At 57.2% G+C, this 20207-nt stretch overlaps 1 protein-coding gene across 1 annotated transcript; it reads left to right on the top strand.

Annotated features, from left to right (window-relative positions):
- The first annotated feature begins 4198 nt into the window (after positions 1-4198).
- ZNF469 (zinc finger protein 469) lies at positions 4199-18558 on the top strand. Its single transcript, XM_054640860.2, has one exon. The coding sequence runs from the start codon at positions 4199-4201 to the stop codon at positions 16799-16801; it is 12603 nt and encodes a 4200-aa protein (XP_054496835.2). The 3' UTR covers positions 16802-18558.
- The last annotated feature ends 1649 nt before the right edge of the window (positions 18559-20207 follow it).

Consider the following 20207-nt stretch of genomic DNA (forward strand, 5'->3'; position numbering starts at 1 on the left):
TGTTCAGAGTCACCTTTGTGCCACGTGAAGCTGCTGAGAGCCCACAGAGCCAGGAGGTTCTGTGTGGGAGCACGGAATCTGGAATCCCCTCATGGAATCCCAGAATTGTTTGGGTTGGGAGGGACCTTAAAACTCTTCCACCCCTGCCATGGCAGGGACACCTTCCACTGTCCCAGGTGCTCCCAGCCCTGTCCAACCCAGCCTTGGGCACTGCCAGGGATCCAGGGGCAGCCACAGCTGCTCTGGGCACCTGTGCCAGGGCCTGCCCACCCTGCCAGGGAACAATTCCCAATTCCCAATATCCCATCCAGCCCTGCCCTCTGGCAGTGGGAGCCATTCCCTGTGTCCTGTCCCTCCATCCTTGTCCCCAGTCCCTCTCCTGGAGCCCCCTGAGGCCCTGGAATGCTGCCCCCACCCCTCTCCCTCCCACCAGCACAGCAAAGGGCAGTTCCCTGGCAGTTGCCACCCAGTTGGCATCCTGAGCTTTTCCAGCCACCCACTCCCACGCCTGTCCCTGATCCCTGAGCTGAGCTGCCACAATCCTGACTGTGACAGCAGCAGCTCCACGGAATCAGGGGATATCCTGAGCTGGGAGGGACCCACAGGGTTCATCAATCCAACCCCTGGCCCTGCACAGACACCCCAACACCCCCACCCTGTGCACCCCTGAGAGCATTGTCCAAACTCTCCTGGAGCTCTGGCAGCCTCAGGGCTGGGACCATTCCCAGTGCCAGCACCCTCTGGGGGAAGAACCTTTTCTGATTCCCACCCTAAACCTCCCTGGCACAGCTCCAGCCATTCCCTGGGTGCTGTCCCTGTCCCAGGGACCCATCCCAAGCTGGTTTGTTCCCCCTGCAGCCTCTGGGCTCACCTGGCCCAAACCCCAGGCAGAGCCCCCTGAGCAGAGCCCCTCACCCCGAGCCTGCACGTGTCCCAGCCCCAGCAGGGCTGCCCTGGGCACTGTCCAGAGGCAGAGCAGGAACAGTCCCTGCCTCCCTAATCAGCCTGGGCGATAGAGGAGCGATAGATAAGCGGGGGGAGCGTTATCAGGCTGATTTCCAGATGGAGCTGAGTCACCGCCAGGAACCGACTGCCAAGGTCAGGCAGGGGAGAGGCTGAGCCTGGCTCTGCCAGACCCTGTGCCCCCTCTGCCTGCCATGGGAAGGAGCCATTCCCTCTGCCCTGGCATTTCCTGGTGGGATATTTGGCTTTTTCCTGCTCACTGGTTCCAGCAGAGTGGGGTTTACCCTGGGCAGATCCTTCCCCTGGCAGTGCCCTCCCCACACTGTGCTCCCTGTAGGGTGTCCCACATGAGCTGCTGGTGGGATCTCACTGTTCTCTCCTGGGAAGGAGCCATTCCCTCTGCCCTGGCGTTTCCTGGCGGGATGTTTGGCTTTTTCCTGCTCACACGACCGTTCTGTCTGATTCCAGCAGAGTGGGGTTTACCCTGGGCAGATCCTTCCCCTGGCAGTGCCCTCCCCACACTCTGCTCCCTGTAGGGTGTCCCACATGAGCTGCTGGTGGGATCTCACTGTTCTCTCAGGGGAAGGAGCCTTTCTCCATGCTGGGGGTGCTGTTGTCCCCTGGGATTTGCACCCTGCGGGGAATTTGGGGAGCTCAGAGGTGCTGGGGACCCTCAGCTCAGCCCTGCCCCGCGGGCACAGCCAGCTCTGGTGAATCACAACCTGTCTGGCACGTCAGGCTCCTGGCAGGACGGGACCTGCCCTGCCAGGAGAGTGCCAGGCACGGCTCTCCGTGCCAGCCAGGCTGCTGCCACCGCTGCTGGCCGTGCCCCCTGTCCCCGAGGGGCTGCGGGAGGCCCCAGGAGGCGGAGGATGCTCCAAGCCCCCAGCAGGACACAGCAGCGCAGGTGGGGATGGCTCTGCCTGCAGCCAGCCAGCCTGGCAGTAACCACAGGGGGTTTTTAAAAAGACAAACTCCCTTTGCCTCTGTTCCAACCCTTTCCACCTCCTCTTCCAGGAGCTGAAATGTCAAAATTCAAGGAGTGCTGCCAGTGGTAACCCATGGAAGAGCCTGGCACTGAGGGCAGGCTGGGGCTGTAAAAGCCAGAGGGAACAGTCCCAATTTTCATTTTTTCCTGGGTTTCCCATCCCACGGGGGGTGAGCTGTGCTTGTGCCAGATGCGTGACCCTTCGGGAGATGGATGCAGGAGCTGCCTGGGCAGTATCACTTTAAATCAGCACAGCCCAGCCCTCCTTATCAATTGCCCCATCGGATCCTCACGAGGCCCTGGAGTTCCCTGCTGCCAGGGCTGCTGGGCCACCTCAGAGTCATGCCCCGTGGCCACAGCCAGCAGGAGGGACCCCCAGGCAGGGACAGGGGACCCTCAAACCCTGGCAGGGAGATCTTGGCAAACAAATCCCTAATTTACACCTTGCCCTTATACCTGTGCACCGCCTGTGATTTGCATGGAGTAAATCCACACCCATTTCCTGCCCAGGCTCTGGGCATGAGTGGGACAGTCTTGCGTGCCACTGTCAGCCCTGCTGTCCCCGTCCCCATGCCTCTGCCAGCACAAGGAGCAGGATGTTTGTGTCTCCTGGCACTCAGCACTGCTCCCCCCCAGCCCTTGCCATGCAAATCCTGCAGCTCTCCAGCCACACCGCCGAGCCTTTCCCTGGCAAAAACAAAAAAAGGCTCCTTTATGTGGCTGAAAAGCCCGACTGTGATAATGTAGCGAGCGCTGGCCTTGGGTATTTTATCTTGGCAAGGAGCCTTTGCAAATTTGAACAGCAGCGAGCGGGCTCTGGAGTTGTGGCTGGCTGAGGCACAAGTGGGGCATTGTTTTCCCAGCAGAGCCCTTTGGGCCGCGTGTGAGCTTTGGCCGCGGAGCCGCGCGCTCGGCCCCGACCCCGGATCCGTTTCACTCTGCAGGGTGTGAAATTGGGGAGGAATTCAGGCCTGGGAGCTCGAACGAGAGGGGAGGGGATGCAGCCACCCCTGTCTATCCCAAATATTGTATTAATGCAGTGTTGGGCGTGCTGGGTGCTCAGATTCCAGGTGGGAATGGAGAGGTGAGGTCCTGGAAAGGTGCAGGGTGCTCCCCTTTTCATTGGAAAATCTTCTGTGCTCGGGTCACGCCAGGGCAGGATGGGTGACGCTGGTGGAGTTGGGATCTGTGGGAATTACACCCAGAAGGAGAGGAATAAACTGAATTTCCTGCTGCTCACGCCCTCCCAGCAGTGCCGTGCCCTGACCCATTGCAGCAGACGGTAAAGAAACATTTCCAGTGAGGGAGGAGAAAAAAACCCCTCACTGTTTCCAGCAGACTTCCCTTTAGAAAACAGACTCTTTAAAGCAAAACTTCACCCTTCTTTTTATTAAAACCTTCTCCATATAAAATCCTGGTGGCGCCTTTTAAAAGGCTGCTGTGCTTGACTTGTGCTCCGTGTCCAACGCCCCGAGGTCTGGGATGTAAAATCAGCTGGGAAATTTGGGACTCAGCTTTTCTGGTTTTGCCTCCTTAATAACATCTAAAATTTCCAGGGCAATTCGCAGGGAGGCTGGTGAAGTCCTTTCTCCCAGGATTTCGGAGCAATGAGGGGCAGCTCCAGGGGGAAAGTGGTGGAGCAGAAACCTTTCCCTACGCCTTCCCTCCAGCAGCGGGGACCTGGGGACACGGGAACATGAGGACACTCGGGGACATGGGGACAGAGAGCCCTTCCCAGGATGCCTCTCCCAGCCCATCCCGACAGCCCTTCCCACTAATCCGTAGGTGGAGCTCTTCTGTCATCTTTTTCTGCTTATGTTGCTAAGAAGTAACCCAGAAATAGCTTTCCCGTGGGGGAAAAAAGTGCTTCCTCAGCAGCTTCTGCCAGAGGTGAACTGCTCTGAGCATCCTTTGAAGAGCCCGAAGCTGCAGGGCTTCACCCCGGGGGGGGTTTGCCGTGCCCCCTCCTCCAACCGCAGCCCAAGAAAAGGGGCCAAAATCTGTTCTGGCCCTTTTCCTGACTGACACCCAGCCTTCCCCTCTTCTCTCCTGTTCGCTGCAGGTCTGAAGGATGTGGCAGAGCCCCGCCGGCCCTCGGGACCCGCCCGCAGCCCGGCCCCGGGGAGCTGCTGCCCCTCTGCCGGTGCCCATCGGAGGGGGACCATGCCCGTGACCGGGGCACGGCAGCTCGCAGCGGGACGGGAACGGGACAGCGGGGCTCTCTAGCCTTGTCCCCTCCTCGGTATCATGACTGGAGAGACCCAGCATGTTTACACCATCGGCGATACTGAGGCCGGCCCCAAAGAGCCCGACAAGGACTTTGGCTGTGAAGGCTGTGGGGACAAGGATGGCAGGGCGCTGGGCGGGGAGGGGACATCCCCCTTCCCCAAGGACAAGGAGCCCCACAGCCAGCGGGAAGCTGTGATCCGGCCGCAGCAAGCGGGGAAGATCGACTTCAAATCCCTGCAGTGCAACCCCAAGTTCGGCAATGACAGCAGCACCTGGGGAGAGGTCAAGGGCGGCCCCCTGTCCCCGCCGGGGAAGGGCCGGGCCCGGGAGCGCGGCCGGCGCTCGGCGAAGGGCGAGCGGGGCCACCAGCAGCTCTACCGGCTCAGCATCGCCGGCACCCGTCCCAGCCCCACCATCGGCATCGCCTACCCGCAGCAGAAGGTGACGCCCCCCAAGAAGCCAGAGGTGGCCCCCGCGGCCGGCAGCTACCGCTTCCACGTGCCCGGCATCGCCCAGCGCGACGCCGAGCTCCGGCCCGAGGAAATCGCCTTTGGCCGCTGCTTCCCCGACTCGGCCGGCGGCCGGGCCTCCGCCAGTTATACCTCACAGCCCAGCCCCGGCCTCGGCCCCAAGGGGCAGCCCCCCGCCGCCGGCATCCCCCTCAAGAGCCCCGGCACCCATGGGCAGCTACATTATTTAGAGTTCCAGGCAAACCGGGCCGAGTCCTGGCCTTCCCCGGAGAAGAGCTTTGCCGGTGCTACCTACGGGATCTCGGTGCAGAAGCCCAGCTCTTTCTCCGAGGGTGGCAAAGCCGCTGTGCACGGCCTGGGGGCTTTGCCGTGCCAGTTCCCCTTCCAGCTGCTGCACGAGGCGGGGAAGGAGCAGTTCCACGGCAGCCAGGAGTACCTGGACGTGGGAATCGCCGCCACCGCCCAGCTGGCTCCCGCTGCCTTCGCCTTCCACTCGTCGCCCCGAGAGTGGCCGGAGGAGCCGCTGGGCGGGGGCTCCTACGAGAGCGCGTCCCCCGAGGGGAGGCTGTACGCGCTGCCCGCGGCCCCGCCGCCCCCGCCGCCCTTCGTGCACCCGCCGCCCCCTCCGGCCCTGCACCACGGCCCCTTGCCCTGCTGCAAGGGCAGGGCCGAGCATCCCGCCGAGCCCACTGGTGCTCTCCCGTCGTCTGGTGCTATCGACCAAAACCCAAGCACTTTCCAAGAAAACCAAGCTGTTTTTCCGTCTAGTTTACACTCGCCTACCATGCCGAAGCTGGTGGGGAAGAGGCAAGCCTCGGCCAAGGACGGCGTCCCCAGCCCGCGGCTGCTGGTGCAGAGCAGCCCCCTGAGAAGGACCGTGCCACCAAAGTCCCTGTCCCAAGTGCACTTTCAGAGCAAGGCCTATTGCAGCTCCCCCGCGGGAGCCGTGCCTTTCGAGACGAGCGTTCCCACTACGGCACCCACCCACCCCCGGCTTGTGCAAGCTTGGGAAGGTGCCACGAAGGCGTTTTCTCCCATGGACCAGAATTCAGCACCTTATTCAAACCCTGTTGGAAACCAGTTCTCATTCGAGTGCCAGTCTGGCCCCGAGCAGAGGCAGCACAGGCAGAAAAATGCCAGGCTGCCTTGGCAGCAGATGCACCTCCCTCCTGCAGTGCCCGGTGCCAACAGGCTGGAGCTGTCGAGACACATCAGCAGCCAGAAGCTCCCCTTCCCCCTGGGCACGTCGGACTGGCAGGGCAGCGGGAAAGCCCAGAAAGGGCCCCCCATAAGCAATTCTCCAGGGTACCACAGCAAAAAGCTGTTATCAGGAGAGAGCCTGCAGAGGGGAGATCCCAGCGTGACGGGAGCTTTCTCCTTTGAGAGTGGGAAGGAACCGGGGTCTCCTGCCTGCGACTCGAGAAGCAAAGCCCTGTTCTACACTATGGCTCAAGCAGCTCCTCCTCTTCCCTCAAGGAGCTCATCAGGCTCAGGGCTGGTCCTGCCACCATCAGCCTTGGCAGCTGCCTCCCCTTGCGAGTCCCCACTGCCATCCCCTGTCCCCAACCCCACGTGTGGCAGCACCTGCTCGTCGCTGTCCCCCATGTCCAGCAGCCCACTCAACTTCGAGGACAGCCAGATGTCCGGAGCGCTGACCCCCTCGCCCTTCTTCCAGCACCCCTGCCATGCCAAGGACGCCAACAAAGCCTTCCACCCCTCCGAGGTTCTGAGTCCCAGCTCGCTTCATTACCACCCCCCAGACTCTGTCAAGTCCTTCAGCTTCCCTCCAGATGCTCTGAAAGACGACAGCCTCCTGAAATGTGCCCCGGGCAGCCCGTTCCACAAACCTGGAGGGGAGGTGGCCAAAGGATGCTCAGACGGGCTGGATGGGGAGCAGCCTCCACCACCCTACTCCTCCCATCACCTGCTGGCCACCTCCCTGAGCAGTGCCAGCCTGGACCAGCTGGACGTGCTGCTGACCTGCAGACAGTGTGACCAGAACTACAGCAACCTGTCCTCCTTCCTGCAGCACCGCCAGTTCTGCGCCTCCCACCCCTCTGCCCAGGCAGAGCCCAGGGATGCTCCCCGGGCAGCCGAGGGGAGGAAGGTGCTCCCACCAGAGCCCTCCAAAGCCCCCGGCCTGGCGCTCTCTCCAGACCCCCAGGGACATCTGTTGGCACTAAACAAGAGTGATGACTTCTTGCTGGATGGGGAAGGCAAAAGCGAGGGCAAGGAGGACGCTCTGAAGGGCGGCCTCTTCCACGGCCTGGCCACCGGCTCCCTCCCGCTCAGCGCCTCCGACCTGGACATCGACGATGCCAAGCTGGACAGCCTGATCACCGAGGCCCTCAACGGCCTGGGCTACCAGTCAGATAACCCAGAGATTGACAGCAGCTTCATCGACGTCTTCGCTGATGAGGAGCTGCCGGGCATGAAGGCGGCTGGTATGGCCCACAAGGCCAAGGAAGGGCTGGCCTCAGAGAGCAAATCCAAGCAGGCAGCGGAGGAGAAGGCAGCAGGAGAGGCCAAGGCTGGCTGTTTTTGTGAAGATGGGGAGCAGGTGAAGAGAGGGGCAGGAAAGCGGCACCTTCACAAAGGGAGGGTGGCACGGAGGGTGGCACCGCAGGAGCCGGATCCCGCGGCAGAGGGAGCAGAGAGGACAGCCAGGCTGAGGGCAGGCAGGAAGAACAGCATCCCACCAGCCAGCACCTCCAGCCAAAAGCATCCCAGGAAACTCAGCCAAGACCCTGCGATGAAGAGCGAGGTGGGGCCAGGCATGGCCACCAAGAGCTCCAAGCCACCGCGGTTCTCCATGAAGGACGTGAGGAAGCGGAAGCCCCGAAGCGGGACGTGGAGCAAGGAGCTCATCCACAAGATCGTGCAGCAGAAGAACAAGCTCCACAAGCTGCAGGTGAAGAGCAGCAAGCAGGCCCAGGTGCCCCAGGCCACCGAGAGACCCCTGGCAGCCACCAAGGAGGGCGGGCTGAGGGAATACGACTACGTGTCCGACTCGGATGAGGAGGGGGCAGAGTGCAGCAAGCCCCGGGGCAGGAGGAAGCGTGGCACGGGGTTCATGGGGAGGAGCAAGTACAGCTTCAGCAAGAAACGCCTGGGCAGAAGTGAGAGGGCCAGGGAGAAAGACTCAGCCTGGAGCTACAGCCGGAAAAGGGATGGTCAGAAAAGGGAGGCACAGGAGGACGGGGATGTCCCGTGTCAGGAGGATGCAGAGAAAGAGGATTGTGCTGCCAGAGCCCGAAGGAGGAGCAGCCACTCATCTGCTGGCAGCAAGCACAGCGTGCCCAGAGAGATGGGCACGAGCCCACCCTGTGCTGGTGGGGCTGGTGACAAGGGTGGCACCCAGAGGAGGAGGCGCTCGGGCAGCCCAGCCCATGTGCCAAGGACTCCCCTCAGCCCTCCCCAGCACAGCAGCCCAAAGACAAGCCAGGAGAGCAAAGAGGACATTCCCAGGGGGAGCAGGAGGTTTGGCTCAGCCAAACCTTTGCTGGCAGGCTCCAGGACACGGCCGAGTACTGAACCAGATGTTGCTGCCATGGACTGTGCAGAGGAGGAGCCGTCATCACAGCCCCAGGAAAGGCAAATGCCCAGCACGGCCACCCCAGGCAGGAGCCCTGCCAGCTTCTCCTCTAAGGAGGGGGTGGAAGAGCCCAGAGGAACAGCAAAGCTCCTGGGTGAGGCAGGGGAGCCCACCCTGCAGGCTCAGGGCTCTCCTGAGCTCACCGTGGACCACCAGAGGCACCAGTTTGCCCCTTTCCCAAGCGAGGGGCTGAAATACCACACAGAGGAGGTGATTGCTCCACCCCACAGCGGTAACAAATCGAGTCCTGGCCGTGGGAGTGCCACCTGCTCAGAAGCAGGAATCAAATTCACGAAGGGACAGGGGCTCTGTGATACTCAGAAGGATTATCCCAATCCCACAGCAGCTCCCACCTACGCCGGGGATGCAGTGGGAATGATGCTCGCTGCCAAGACACCCAATCCCTACAGTGCCAGCAGTGACAACGCATTCTTTGATCCCAAAGGCCTTCCCGGTCACTACGAGGACAACCTCTTCCCAAAGCCCCCAGCCCTGGGCTCCTCCCACATGGATGACCTGTACCTGTGCCGGGATGACATCAGCGCCAGCTCCTTCGAGCAGAAGCACTCCAGCATCTCCCCTTTCGCCACGGAGATGCCGCAGGGCAAAGTGTCGTCCCCCCTCAGCTTTGACTCCTCGTCGATATTTGGCGAGCTGCCCGTCTCTGAGTTCGATCCCTACGAGAGCAAGGACGGATATGTGACACCCTTCCCCTGTGCCCCCCGCAAGCCGCTGCCCTTCGAGCAGCCCTACCCGCCCTTCCTGCCCGAGAAAGACTGGTCCCTCATGGAGGAGGTGGCTCCCATGCTGCCAGAGGACGTGACTCAGTTCCACAGCCTCTCCGTGGAGAAGCCGCCGGCCAAGAAGTTCCCCGAGGAGCAGGAAGGAGCTGTCCCCAGCAGCCAGCTGTCCCTGCCGCTGCCAGACAGGATCGCGGATTACAGCGTGGCTTTCATGAGCAACATTTCAGATGACGAGCTGGAGATCAAGCGCTTGGTCACGGAGCTGGAAAGCCAACTGCAGACCAGCAAGCTGGACTCCGAGGTGGCCGTCACCCTCCAGAAATCCGAGCCAAACGTGGCTGTCCACCTGCGAGCACAGGGGGCCGAGAGGTTCCCGGTGCTGCCGGGAGAGCCAGAGGCAGGCGAGGAGAAAGGGCTGTTTTTGGCAGGTGAGCTGGGCAGATCGAGCCTCTGCGGTGGGGAGAGGCTGGCAGGGGAGAAGCCAGACATGGTGGCTGCCCGTGAGGACTACGAGAGACCCAGAGAGCCCTGGGCGTGCCCGCTGGAGCTGGGCTCGCTGGAAACCGGGATGGGCATCCCAACCCCGCTGGCCACAAACCATTTCTGCTCCAAAGACAGCAGTGAGCAGCTCCAGGGAGCTCAGGCCACTGAGGAAACAGACCTCAGGAAGATGGAAAATGGGTCTTCTTCCAAAAGTCTACCTGGCTCAAGCACGACTGACCAAACAGAGGCTCCCATCTACACCAGCCCTGTGGCCAAAAGCCCTCCTGTTGTCACCAGCTCCATGTTCCCCGAGACCATGGGTGCAGCAGAAGTAACCAAAGACCCCCTGCCATCCCTGCCATGCCAGTGCAGTGCTGAGGGCTTCCTCGTGCCAGGGAAAGCAGACACTGATCCTGCAGAGCTAGAAAAGTTTGATGCCCACCTTCCAAACCCTAAACCCCAGTTTGGCTTTCAGCAGGGTCCCGCCCCAGCCTTGGATCTCGCCTTTTCACCTCATGGCAAAGAGGTCCCAGATACGGAAGAAAAACCCTTGAGCAGGACTGAGCCCCCCAAAACAGTGAAAAATGCTGTGGATCTCAAAAGGGCTGGTGGTGGGCCCGGGCTGGTGGAGGAGATGGAGGAGAGGAGGAGTCCCAACACCTATCAAAGCCCTGCACCCAGTGACAAAGCCAGCAAGCCCAAAGCGCTGCTGTTTGAGATGCTGAGTGCGCCCAAGGAGAGCAACCGCCCTTCCCAGGAGATGGTGGGGGCATCCCAGGAGGCCTCTGCCAACCCTCTGCAGCAGCTCCAGCTCTTCGTGGCCCGGACGGTGAAGAACAACGAGGAGGAGCTGTTGATGCCATGCTTCCCTGGGCTGCTGGCTCCCAGCCACCCCTCTGCCACCTCCAACATCCAGACAGAGCACCAGGAGCAGAGCAGTGCTGCCTTGGAAGGAGAAGATCAGACCCAGGGAGAAGGGGATCTCCCCACTGGAAGCAGCACTGGAAATATCGCTGCTCCAGGGAGAGAGGTGCTTTCTCCCAGTGGATGTGAGCAGCTGGAGCTGTTGGATGCAGAGGGCTCTTACCATGCAGAACAATCCACGTCGGCAAAGCCGGAGCTGCGAAATAATGTAACAGAGCTGCAGCACTTAGCAAATGAAGCCCCAGAGCCGAGGGACATTAATATCCCTGCAGATGGTGTTTCCCAGGAGCGTAATGACCTCTCACCACCCAGCAGCACCGCCGTGACCTCGCTGCCAGGGCAGGGAAGGAAAGCTGATCAGCTCAGGGAAGAGCAGGAGGGAGATAACAACACAACGACCTTGGCATTTAGGAAACATGAGCAATCCCACCCCAGCTGTGGTTTGCTCGAGGAAGAAACGCTGGGCACAGAAGAGGGAGAGAGTCTGGAAAGGACTTGGGTGGGGAAGGGGGCACAGCACCAGGGCAGTGCTCCCACGAGTCCTGTCAGCCCCGTTGGTCCCTCTGAAGGGGATCTCCACCAGGATCACAGCTTGGGGATGGAGATAAAAGCCAGCATGGTCAGTGCAGATGTTCCCAGAGAAAGGAATGACAAGTTGTCCCTCAATGGCTGTGATTACACGGGCAAATCTCCAGCCAGCCTGCTCTCACCAGCCAAATATTCCGACCTCAAATGCGTGCAGAGCAGTGGGGCTGAGGGAGAAGAGGTCCCCAGTTTAAGCACTCAGCTCTCAGATGAGAAGAAATACAGCTCCTCCCTGCCTGCAACACCAAGTTCATTTGTCACAAAGAGTTGTCCTCCCGAGGCCAGCAGCCATCACATCCATCCCACCGTGAGCCCAGTGGAGCAAGGGACTTGGGAAGGGACACCTGCCTTCCCTCCCTTGCTGCATCACTGCAGGGCTGTGCCGACGGAAGCGGCTGAGGAACATCCTCATCACCTTCCTGATGGTGCTTTGGGTAGCTATGAATCACCTGGAAGAGAGGGCACAGTGAGACCCTGCACTCTGCTGCATGGTGGTAGTCTGGTGGGCTCTGCCTTGGAGATGGGTGGTCCCCAGGAACCTCCTGGGAAGGACTGTTCTCTTCCCTGCTCGCCGCCTTTCCACCAAAAGGGTGTTGGGACAGAGGTCCCTGAAAACACCAGTGCTGTGCTGCCAAATTTTAAAGAAAACCAAGGGTGTGCTATCACAGACACAGTCATTAACTCCACCTCTCCAGAAACCCAGGATTATCCAACCCAGCCCACAGAGGATCTTCTGCCCATGGAAGAAAGGGAGGTCAACCTGAACCAAGAAAACCAGCTTGAAAACTGCTCCCATGTCAGGAATAAGCATCCAAGTGAACCAGAGGCTTTGTGCAATGGTTTTTCTGTTCAGGACATGTCAGCTGCCATCAGCAGAGGTCTTACAAGGGTTGGAGATCTTGGTCCTGCTGAATTAAATGGCCACGAGTTTCCAGGGGCAGCAGAGGTGAGCCTTGGTCTTTCCAAAACCACAGAGAGTAAAGGAGAGAGTTTAAAAGGGGAGAATTCCAAAAGCCATGGGGCTGCAGAAGCTGGGGCTTGTGTGTTGAGCAGCATGGGCCAAGGAGAGGACTACACACCCAGCAGTACTCCAGAGCCGTCCCAAAATGAGCTCCACAAAGGAAGAAAGCCCAATGGACTCCCGGTGACCTGTGACATTTGTTCAGCCACTTTCCGCTCCAAGCCTGGCCTGACCAGGCACAAAGCTGTCAAGCACCAGGTGAAGAATGGTGGTTTGCCACAGCCCAGCAAGACTCCCAGGTCCTCTCTGATTCCTGCACACAAGACATCAAAAGCAGCCCAAAAAGTGCCCAGGAGGAGCCTGAAGGCATCAGTCAAAGACAAAACCTGCAGCTCACAGGCGCTGACCTCCACCGTTGAGCGCATTCCCAAGAAAATACTCCCAGACCTGGAGAAAGAACCCAGCACACAGATGCAGGAGGTGGTGAGCAGAGTGCTCAGTGACCTCAGCGTGATCTCCTTGGAGATGTCCCAGGAGCTGCACCGCACACGTGTCCTGCAGAGGGAGGTGAAGGCAAAGGGACCACGCCTGGCGGTGAGGGGATCAGGAGAGGCAGGGACTGGGAAGGTGGATTCAGGATGGCAGGTCAGGAAAGGAGAAAAGGGCAGAAGGAGCCAAAGCAAAGATCTTGGCGGGGAGAACAGCAGTTCAGAGAAGCAGCTCAACAGGAAAGTGAGGCGAAGGAAAGCGAAGGTGTTTCCCAGCAGGAATGAGCCCTGTGAGCTGGAGAAGAGCACAGGTCCTGCTGCCCTCAGCTCCAGCCTGCCCGGGATCATGGAGGGCTTGCACGAACCAGAGGGTTGCATCTCCACAGAGGAGCCAAACAGGACCAGCACAGCCCAGCACTCCCAAAAAGCCAAAGAATCCTCTTGTGCAGCTGAGCTTGAGGAAGACCTGGGCAGCAGGATGGGGTCTCTGAAGGAGATGGTCAGCAAGGAGACAGCCACGGGCACAGTCACCTGTCCTGGAGAGGTGGAAGATCCAGATGCAGTGGAAGACACGCAGGCTTGCAAAAAATGGATCAGTGGGTTTGTGGAGCAAGTGGCGAAGGGATGGGGCAAGGTGGGCACAGAGCAGCATCGTGGTGCTGATGGCACAGAGGACATGGATGCCGGGACAGGGGACAGTCCTGTGGCAGGCAGTGACACCAGGAACTGGAGTGGTGCCCTGCAGGGTCCCGCAGCTCCTGCTGAAGGGGCTTTGCTGCTGGAGAACCATGATTTGGGAACAACCCAGAATGTTCCTGGCCATGGTGCTCTGCAGAGCGCGCCGGGGACCTGCCCTCCTCCTGCAGAGCCACAGCGGTGGGTGAAGGCAGATGTGCCACCAGGCAGGGAGCACTGTGGGGACAGCACTGCCACCTCAGACCTCCAGAGCTTTTTTGATGATGATTCCACATTCTCCCAGCTGTTCCCCAGGGATGAGCAGTTTGTCCGGAGGAAGTGCACGCGGGTGTACGGGAAGCGCAGCAAGAAACCCAAACCTGTCCCCGAGGTCAGCCTGCAGCCAGCAGGGGCCATCGACCTCTTCACCATCCGCCTGGCCTCTGACCTCAGCGACAACAGCTCCTTCTGTGTCACCAGGGAGGACCCTTGCGAGTACGAGACCATCTCCGTTGACGATGCCCTGATGCTGAACATGTGTCATGGCAGCAAGGCCAAGAGCGGAGATGCTGCTCCAGATGGATCTAAGAGCATCGAGCTGAGGTTGGACCAGGAGGAGACCGACCAAGGGAAGGAGGACATTGACCTGGAGGACAACATGCTGACCTTCTTGTGCCAAAACAGCCACATGGACAATGTCCCCAGCTTGAATATCTGGGGCAGTCTGGAGAAGGAGGGGGAAAGCCTCTCTGCCGAGGACATGTTTGAGCCTCTGATGGACCTTGAGGATGAGCACTCGCTCCAAGAAGTGAACTCTGAGCCCCCTGACCTGGCAGAAGAGTCCTACAATGACAAAGATAACGGGGATTCGGACTCCCCCGAATTTCATACCATTGACATTGAGATGCTTAATGCAAAGCTGAAAATGAGAGACGTGTGTTTCTTCAGCCCCTGTGAGGATCTTCCTCGCCATGGCGAGGACAACGCTGTGAGTTTGAAGCCAAAGTCGGGCAAGCACAGGAGCAAGCTGGAAGATGGGAAACTGGGGAAAAACCGCGGGGACATCACCATCAAAACCAAAGACAAGCAGTACAAATGCAAAGTCTGCTTCCAGTGGTTCCTGACGCTGGGGGAGCTGGACTTCCACAAGCTCTCCCACAACCCTTCCCCTCCTCCCACCTGCTACATGTGCGTCCAGCGCAAATTCAGCTCCCGGGAGCAGCTCCGGGACCACCTGAAGGAGAAGCACGCCAGGAACAAGGCCGGGCTGTGGGCGTGCGGGATGTGCCTGAAGGAGATCTCCGACGTCTGGATGTACAACGAGCACCTGCGGGAGCACGCCACGCAGTTCGCGCGCAAGGGGCAGGCGCAGAAGTCGGTGATGGGCCTGCCAGGCTGCTTTGGTGAGGACAATGCTGCTGTCACACACTTCCTCAACACCATCATGTGCCGGAAACCCTCCAGATCCTCCCGGCACGGCGACCCTGGTGGCCGGCATGGGGTCAGCAGAGAGAGCAAGAGCCCCAAGGAGTTGCCCCTTGAGCAGGAGAAGGTGATGAAAGACCCCGTGGAAAGCAGTGTCAAAGTGAAGCCACCTGCACCCAGCTCGTCCAAAGCACCCTCCAGCCCATCTCCAGAGCACACGGGGAAAGGTGAAAACACCCCAAAATCTGTCCCCATGCATCCAGACTGCAAGGATCCTTCCCGGGACTGCCATCACTGTGGCAAACAGTTCCCCAAGCCCTTCAAGCTCCAGCGGCACTTGGTCGTGCACAGCTTGCAGAAGATTTACTTGTGCCACAAGTGCCCCATGTTCTACCAGGAGACCAAAGAGCTCCGGAGCCACCTGAGCCAGGAGCACGGCGTGGTGGAGGAGCAGGAGATCAAGCACACCACCCTGTACGCCTGCGAGCTCTGTGCTGATGTCATGCACGTCATCAAGAAGTCCTTCATCTGCAGCATGTGCAACTACACCTTCTCCAAGAAGGAGCAGTACGACCGGCACATGGAGAAGCACCTGGCGGGCAGCAGCAAGACTTTCAAATTCCGAGGGGTCATGAGGCCTGGTGCTGCCTGCAGGGAGGGCAGGGAGAAGGTGAAGGAGGACGGATCTCTCCGGGAGGGAATGCCACCGAGCAAGAAGCGGAAGGTGGCTCACCATGGCAGCTCAATCCCACACAGGTCACCAGCCCACCTGGCCCCCACGAGCGACCTTCAGCTGGTAGAAGCTGGAAGCCCCAGCCTGCAGGTTCCCACTGACTCCTTCCCAACAGCACCTGGTGACCTGGGAGCACCCCAACCTTCCGTGAAGGCAGAGGTCATGGTGGGTGACTTCTCAGAGCTCCTGGCAGAGATGGAGAAGTCTCCATTTGACCCTTTGCCGCCACCACCCTGCCTGTCCCCATCTCTGCCACTGGCTGCTGCTGGCAGCCCTGAGCTCGGCCACATCCCTGGCCTGTCCATCGAGGAGCTGGAGAAAGGAGCCTTTGATGGGAAACCACTTCCTTTCTTGGACTCGCCTGAGTTTCCCATGGACCTTGCTGGCTTGGCTTGTCACCAGGCCACCAACCAAAAACTGTCCCCTCCCCTCCTGACCCAGAAACGTGTCGGTGCTGATGCCCACAAAACAACAAGCACAGGCAGCAAAGACGAATACAGGACCTGTATCCTGGAAAATCCCAGCGCAGACACCAACGCCATGGAGGGCATCCCTTTTCTCCAGCTTGCCAAGAAGGTCTCAGAGCTTCCTTCCCCTAAGGCAGAGTCTCCACAAGCCACGGACACCCACAAATGGGGCAGCCCCAGTGGCAGCAATGCCTCTGCCTGGGAAGATGCAGCTAAGCCAGCATCTCCAGAAGGTGCTCACCAGCCCCTGCCCCCAAAGGACAAGTCAGCATCACCCCCACTCAACAGAGCTTCCAAAGATGCAGTGCCACCAAAGAAAACCGTGGGTAGTGAGGCTGTTCCCGGTGTGGGCAGCCCCGAGGAGGGTCAGCAGCCCATCTCAGGGAAGGAGAAATCCATGCCTGAGGCTAAGGACAGTAGCACTAACACCAAGGACCAAGGCGGCAACCCAGGCAAATCCAGCAGCCACCAGCCCAGAGATGAGGTGTCCAGCAACACCATGAGACACGGCCACGCAGAGCCAGGCAGAGCCACCAGCAAGCTTTACCCCAAGAGGAGGAAAGAACACAAGTCCTTGAGCCACCGGAGCAGCTCCGGCTCCCGGGAGAACATGGAAGCAGACGGGAAGAAGAAGAAAGCCCGGCCACCATGCCCGGGCAGGAGCGAGAGCGCCGCTGAGCTCAAACGTGGCAGCTGGAGCAACGCTGAGGCTCCCGCCCTGTCCCCCGGCAGGAGGGACACGCACTGCAGCAAGCTGGCACCCAAGCCCAGAACGGGCCCCCAGCTGAAGAAGATGGTCCTGGACCCTTACAACCAGAAGAAAGGGGAGCTCCGCCACGCCAACGGGGACGTGAAGCGCAGGAAAGCCATCCTGGGCAAGAGCCTGCACCAGGTGTTGGCCAAGGGGCCGGCACCGTCCCCGCGCGGCTCCTGGCACGGCCCCCGCGGGGCCAAGGCGGCCGGCCCGGCCAGCTACCGCAGTGCCGAGTCCCAGAACAACCTGCTCAGCCAACTCTTTGGGCAAAAATTAACCAGCTTTAAAATTCCTTTAAGGAGAGATACTTCAGAATAATTTATGGAAGTGACTTATGGTGATCCTCAGCTGCTTTCATGGGGTTTGCAAGGGAAAAAATTATCAAAGCATTAAATTCGTTTGTGTAGCATGATTTCTCTGTCTAGCTTAAATGAACTTGCACTGCAGCCTCTGTGAAATAGTTTGCTTTGTGTCTACTAATCTACTTTAATTCACCTGATTTATCATGCAAATGCTAGAACTTTGATGTTGCTGATGATTTTCATGAACTGAAATTGTAATCGCTTTGGGCAGACTGAATCGTCGAGAGCAATTGCTTTATTGCAGAAGTGCTGAGGTTATAAGGATACTTGCAAATCTCAGACCCTTTTGAGTCTGTGTCTGTGTTATCTTTGTACAAAGTACTTGAAGAGATGAACTTCATTCCATAGACGTCTTATTCATAAGGTGCAGTACACTGTAGAAAGCAAATTTTTTTTTTTTTTTTTTGTGGAAGATTTTGCACAAATAATCCCGTACAATTCATTTAATTGGGAGCTGGCCTGAGCGATGATACAATTAAAAAATTAAATTAAGACCCAAGTGTCCTATATTTTGACAGCCATCCCTAAGAATTTTGTTTCTACATCGTCAAGAGAAGGACGACCCAGCTCTGGGGTTCTGGGGCTGTCGGAGCCCTCCAGAGGATGCTGCCACTCTTTGACCACTGTAGACGATGGGACTGGAGGAGAGGCGTCCCCGCGAGCAAACTGCACCTTGACACTTGTGACAAACTCTGATTTTTTAGGGTTTTTTCTGGGTTTTTTTGGGTGTGTGTGTGTGTGAGCGTGTGTGTGTTTTTTCTTTTTGTTTGTGGGGGGGGGGTTTTTTTGTGCAACAAGAAAACTGTGCCAATTTACCGCAGCAAAAATCGGTACTGTCCGAGTGCCCTCAACGGTATCACTTCTAAACTCTCTTACTGTATTGACGTAGTGGCTCTATAGGTATCCGCTTGTACTATGCAGTTACTGGTGCTATTCTTCATTTGTAATGTGAATACAGACTTCCTTGATTGAAAAAAAAAACGGGAAATTGGTAGGGGGAAGCGATTATTTGTCAAAAAATGGAGCAGGAAAAGATAATTAAAAAAAAAAAAAGCCAATTCGAGGGGGAAAACATTCAGCCTTAGGGAGAAAAATTAACTTTAGGGGGAAAATCCAACTTGGGGGAAGAAATACAACTTAGGGAAAAAATACAATTTTAGGGAAAAAAACACAACTTTAGGGAAAAAGCTCCTCTATGCTGGTACTCCATAGTGTCAGAAATGTTACGTCACATTAAACAAGCATGTTCTACAACCAAACTTTTGGATCCAGAAAGAAATCTCAGGTGCAAATGAGGACATAGAAAGATTTTATTGAAATACTCCCAAGTCAAGGAGGTGAAGTAATGCACTGATGTGATATGAACAGTCAGAGTACTTTGCGTCTGTCCTGCAATGATTTTTTTGTTTTGTTTTAGAGTTAAAAGAAAAAAAAAAAGAGGCTTTATTCTGTTAATATGTATCTTTACAATTCTTTGTATTGTATAAAAAACTATTGTAGGTAATTTACCTTGGGTGCAATGTGTTCTGTCAAAAGTTTTTATTTTGATATTTTGTCCAGAGAAGCAGAGAGAGAGCAGGAAACGCCGTTTTATGATGTTGTCCGTGTGCTTTTAAAGCGCCTCTTTAATATTGTTAAATAAAGTATGAGATAAAAATATGGGGTGGTACTGTAAAGTCATCCATGATTAATCTTTTCAAATATATTCCAATATTTTCACAGAAATTCCCTGTCTGCGTGATGTTTGTGGGATGTTTGAGGCATCCTCTGTAAAGGGGCTGAGGAGGACCTTGGTGCCACTGCTGTCACCTCAATGGTTTGCAAAGTGTTGGAGCTTCTCAACAGTGAAGATGCTCCTGCAGCTCCTCTTCCTCACAGATCTTGTCCAGGTGCTGCTCATAGCAGGAGAGTTTTGTCCCTGAGGGGAAAAAACCAAGGTGGTGGTGATGGTGGTGGTGGTGGCCTGGTTTGGTGGTCCTCAGCTGGTGGTGGTGATGGCACAGTTAGGTCATCATGAATTGGTGATTGTCACAGCCCAATTTGGTCATTACCAACTGGCAATGGCAGCAGCCTTTGGTGATGGTGGTGATCCAGTCTGGTCATCATCACTTTGTGATGGTGATGGGGTTACCTGGTTTGGTCGTCACCAAGTGTTCATGGCCAGGTTGGTGATCAATTTGTGGTGAAGGTGGTAACAGTGATGGTGTTGGTGATGGTGATGGTGATGATGATGGCCCAGTTTAACCATTCCCCATTTTTGATGGTGATAATGATGGTGTTGGTGGTGGTGATGATGGTGACAGCCCAGTTGCTCATCCCAAATTTATGGTGATGGCGATGATGATGATGATGATGGTCCTGATGACGTCCCACTTTGCTCATCCCCCGTTGGGATGGTGATAATGACAAAGATGACAGTTTTGGCCATGATGATGATGATGATAATGGTGACAGCCCAGTTTGCTCATTCCCGATTGAAGATGATGATGATGATGGTGAGGGCCTATTTTCTTCATCCCCATTTGATGGTGATGATGATGATGGTGATTGATTATGATAATGGTGCTGCTGCTGGTGATGATGATGATGATGGTGAGGGCTCATTTTGCTCATCCCCATTTTATGATGATAATGATGGTGTTGGTGATGGCGATGATGATGCTGCTGCTGGTGATGATGATGGTGATTGATGATGATGATGATGAAGATGATGCTGGTGAGGGCCCATTTTGCACATCCCTTTTTGATATTGATGGTGTTGGTGATGGCGATGATGATGATGATGAAGATGATGCTGGTGAGGGCCCATTTTGCTCATCCCTTTTTGATGATGATGGTGTTGGTGATGGCGATGATGATGATGATGAAGATGATGATGATGATGAAGATGATGCTGATGAGGGCCCATTTTGCTCATCCCTTTTTGATGATGATGGTGTTGGTGATGGCAATGATGATCATGATGCTGCTGCTGCTGCTGCTGCTGGTGATTGATGATGATGATGATGATGACGGTGCTGCTGAAGGCCCAGTTCTCTCATGCCCACTTTGTCCTCGAGCTGACCTCTGCGGCCGCGCTGGGCTGGGCTGGGAGCCCCCACGGAGGCGGTGTATTCCATCCTTTAATTCCTGTATTCCATCCTTTAATTACTGCCGCAATCACAACACGGAGCCGCTGTCAGTGAGAGATAGCTCGGCACTGCCGGCTGGGATCCTCGCCACTCGGGGCTTGTAACTAAAACTGCAGGATTAATTTGATTAATTGATAGAATTATTTTCCAAACTACTCTTTTGTTTATGGAGGCTTAAAATGCTTGCCGCCTGCACCCTCCTGGTGTGTTGCAGAGTGGAGATAAAGTGGC

Source organism: Agelaius phoeniceus, chromosome 12 (genome assembly GCF_051311805.1).
Source record: "Agelaius phoeniceus isolate bAgePho1 chromosome 12, bAgePho1.hap1, whole genome shotgun sequence".
NCBI lineage: Eukaryota > Metazoa > Chordata > Aves > Passeriformes > Icteridae > Agelaius > Agelaius phoeniceus.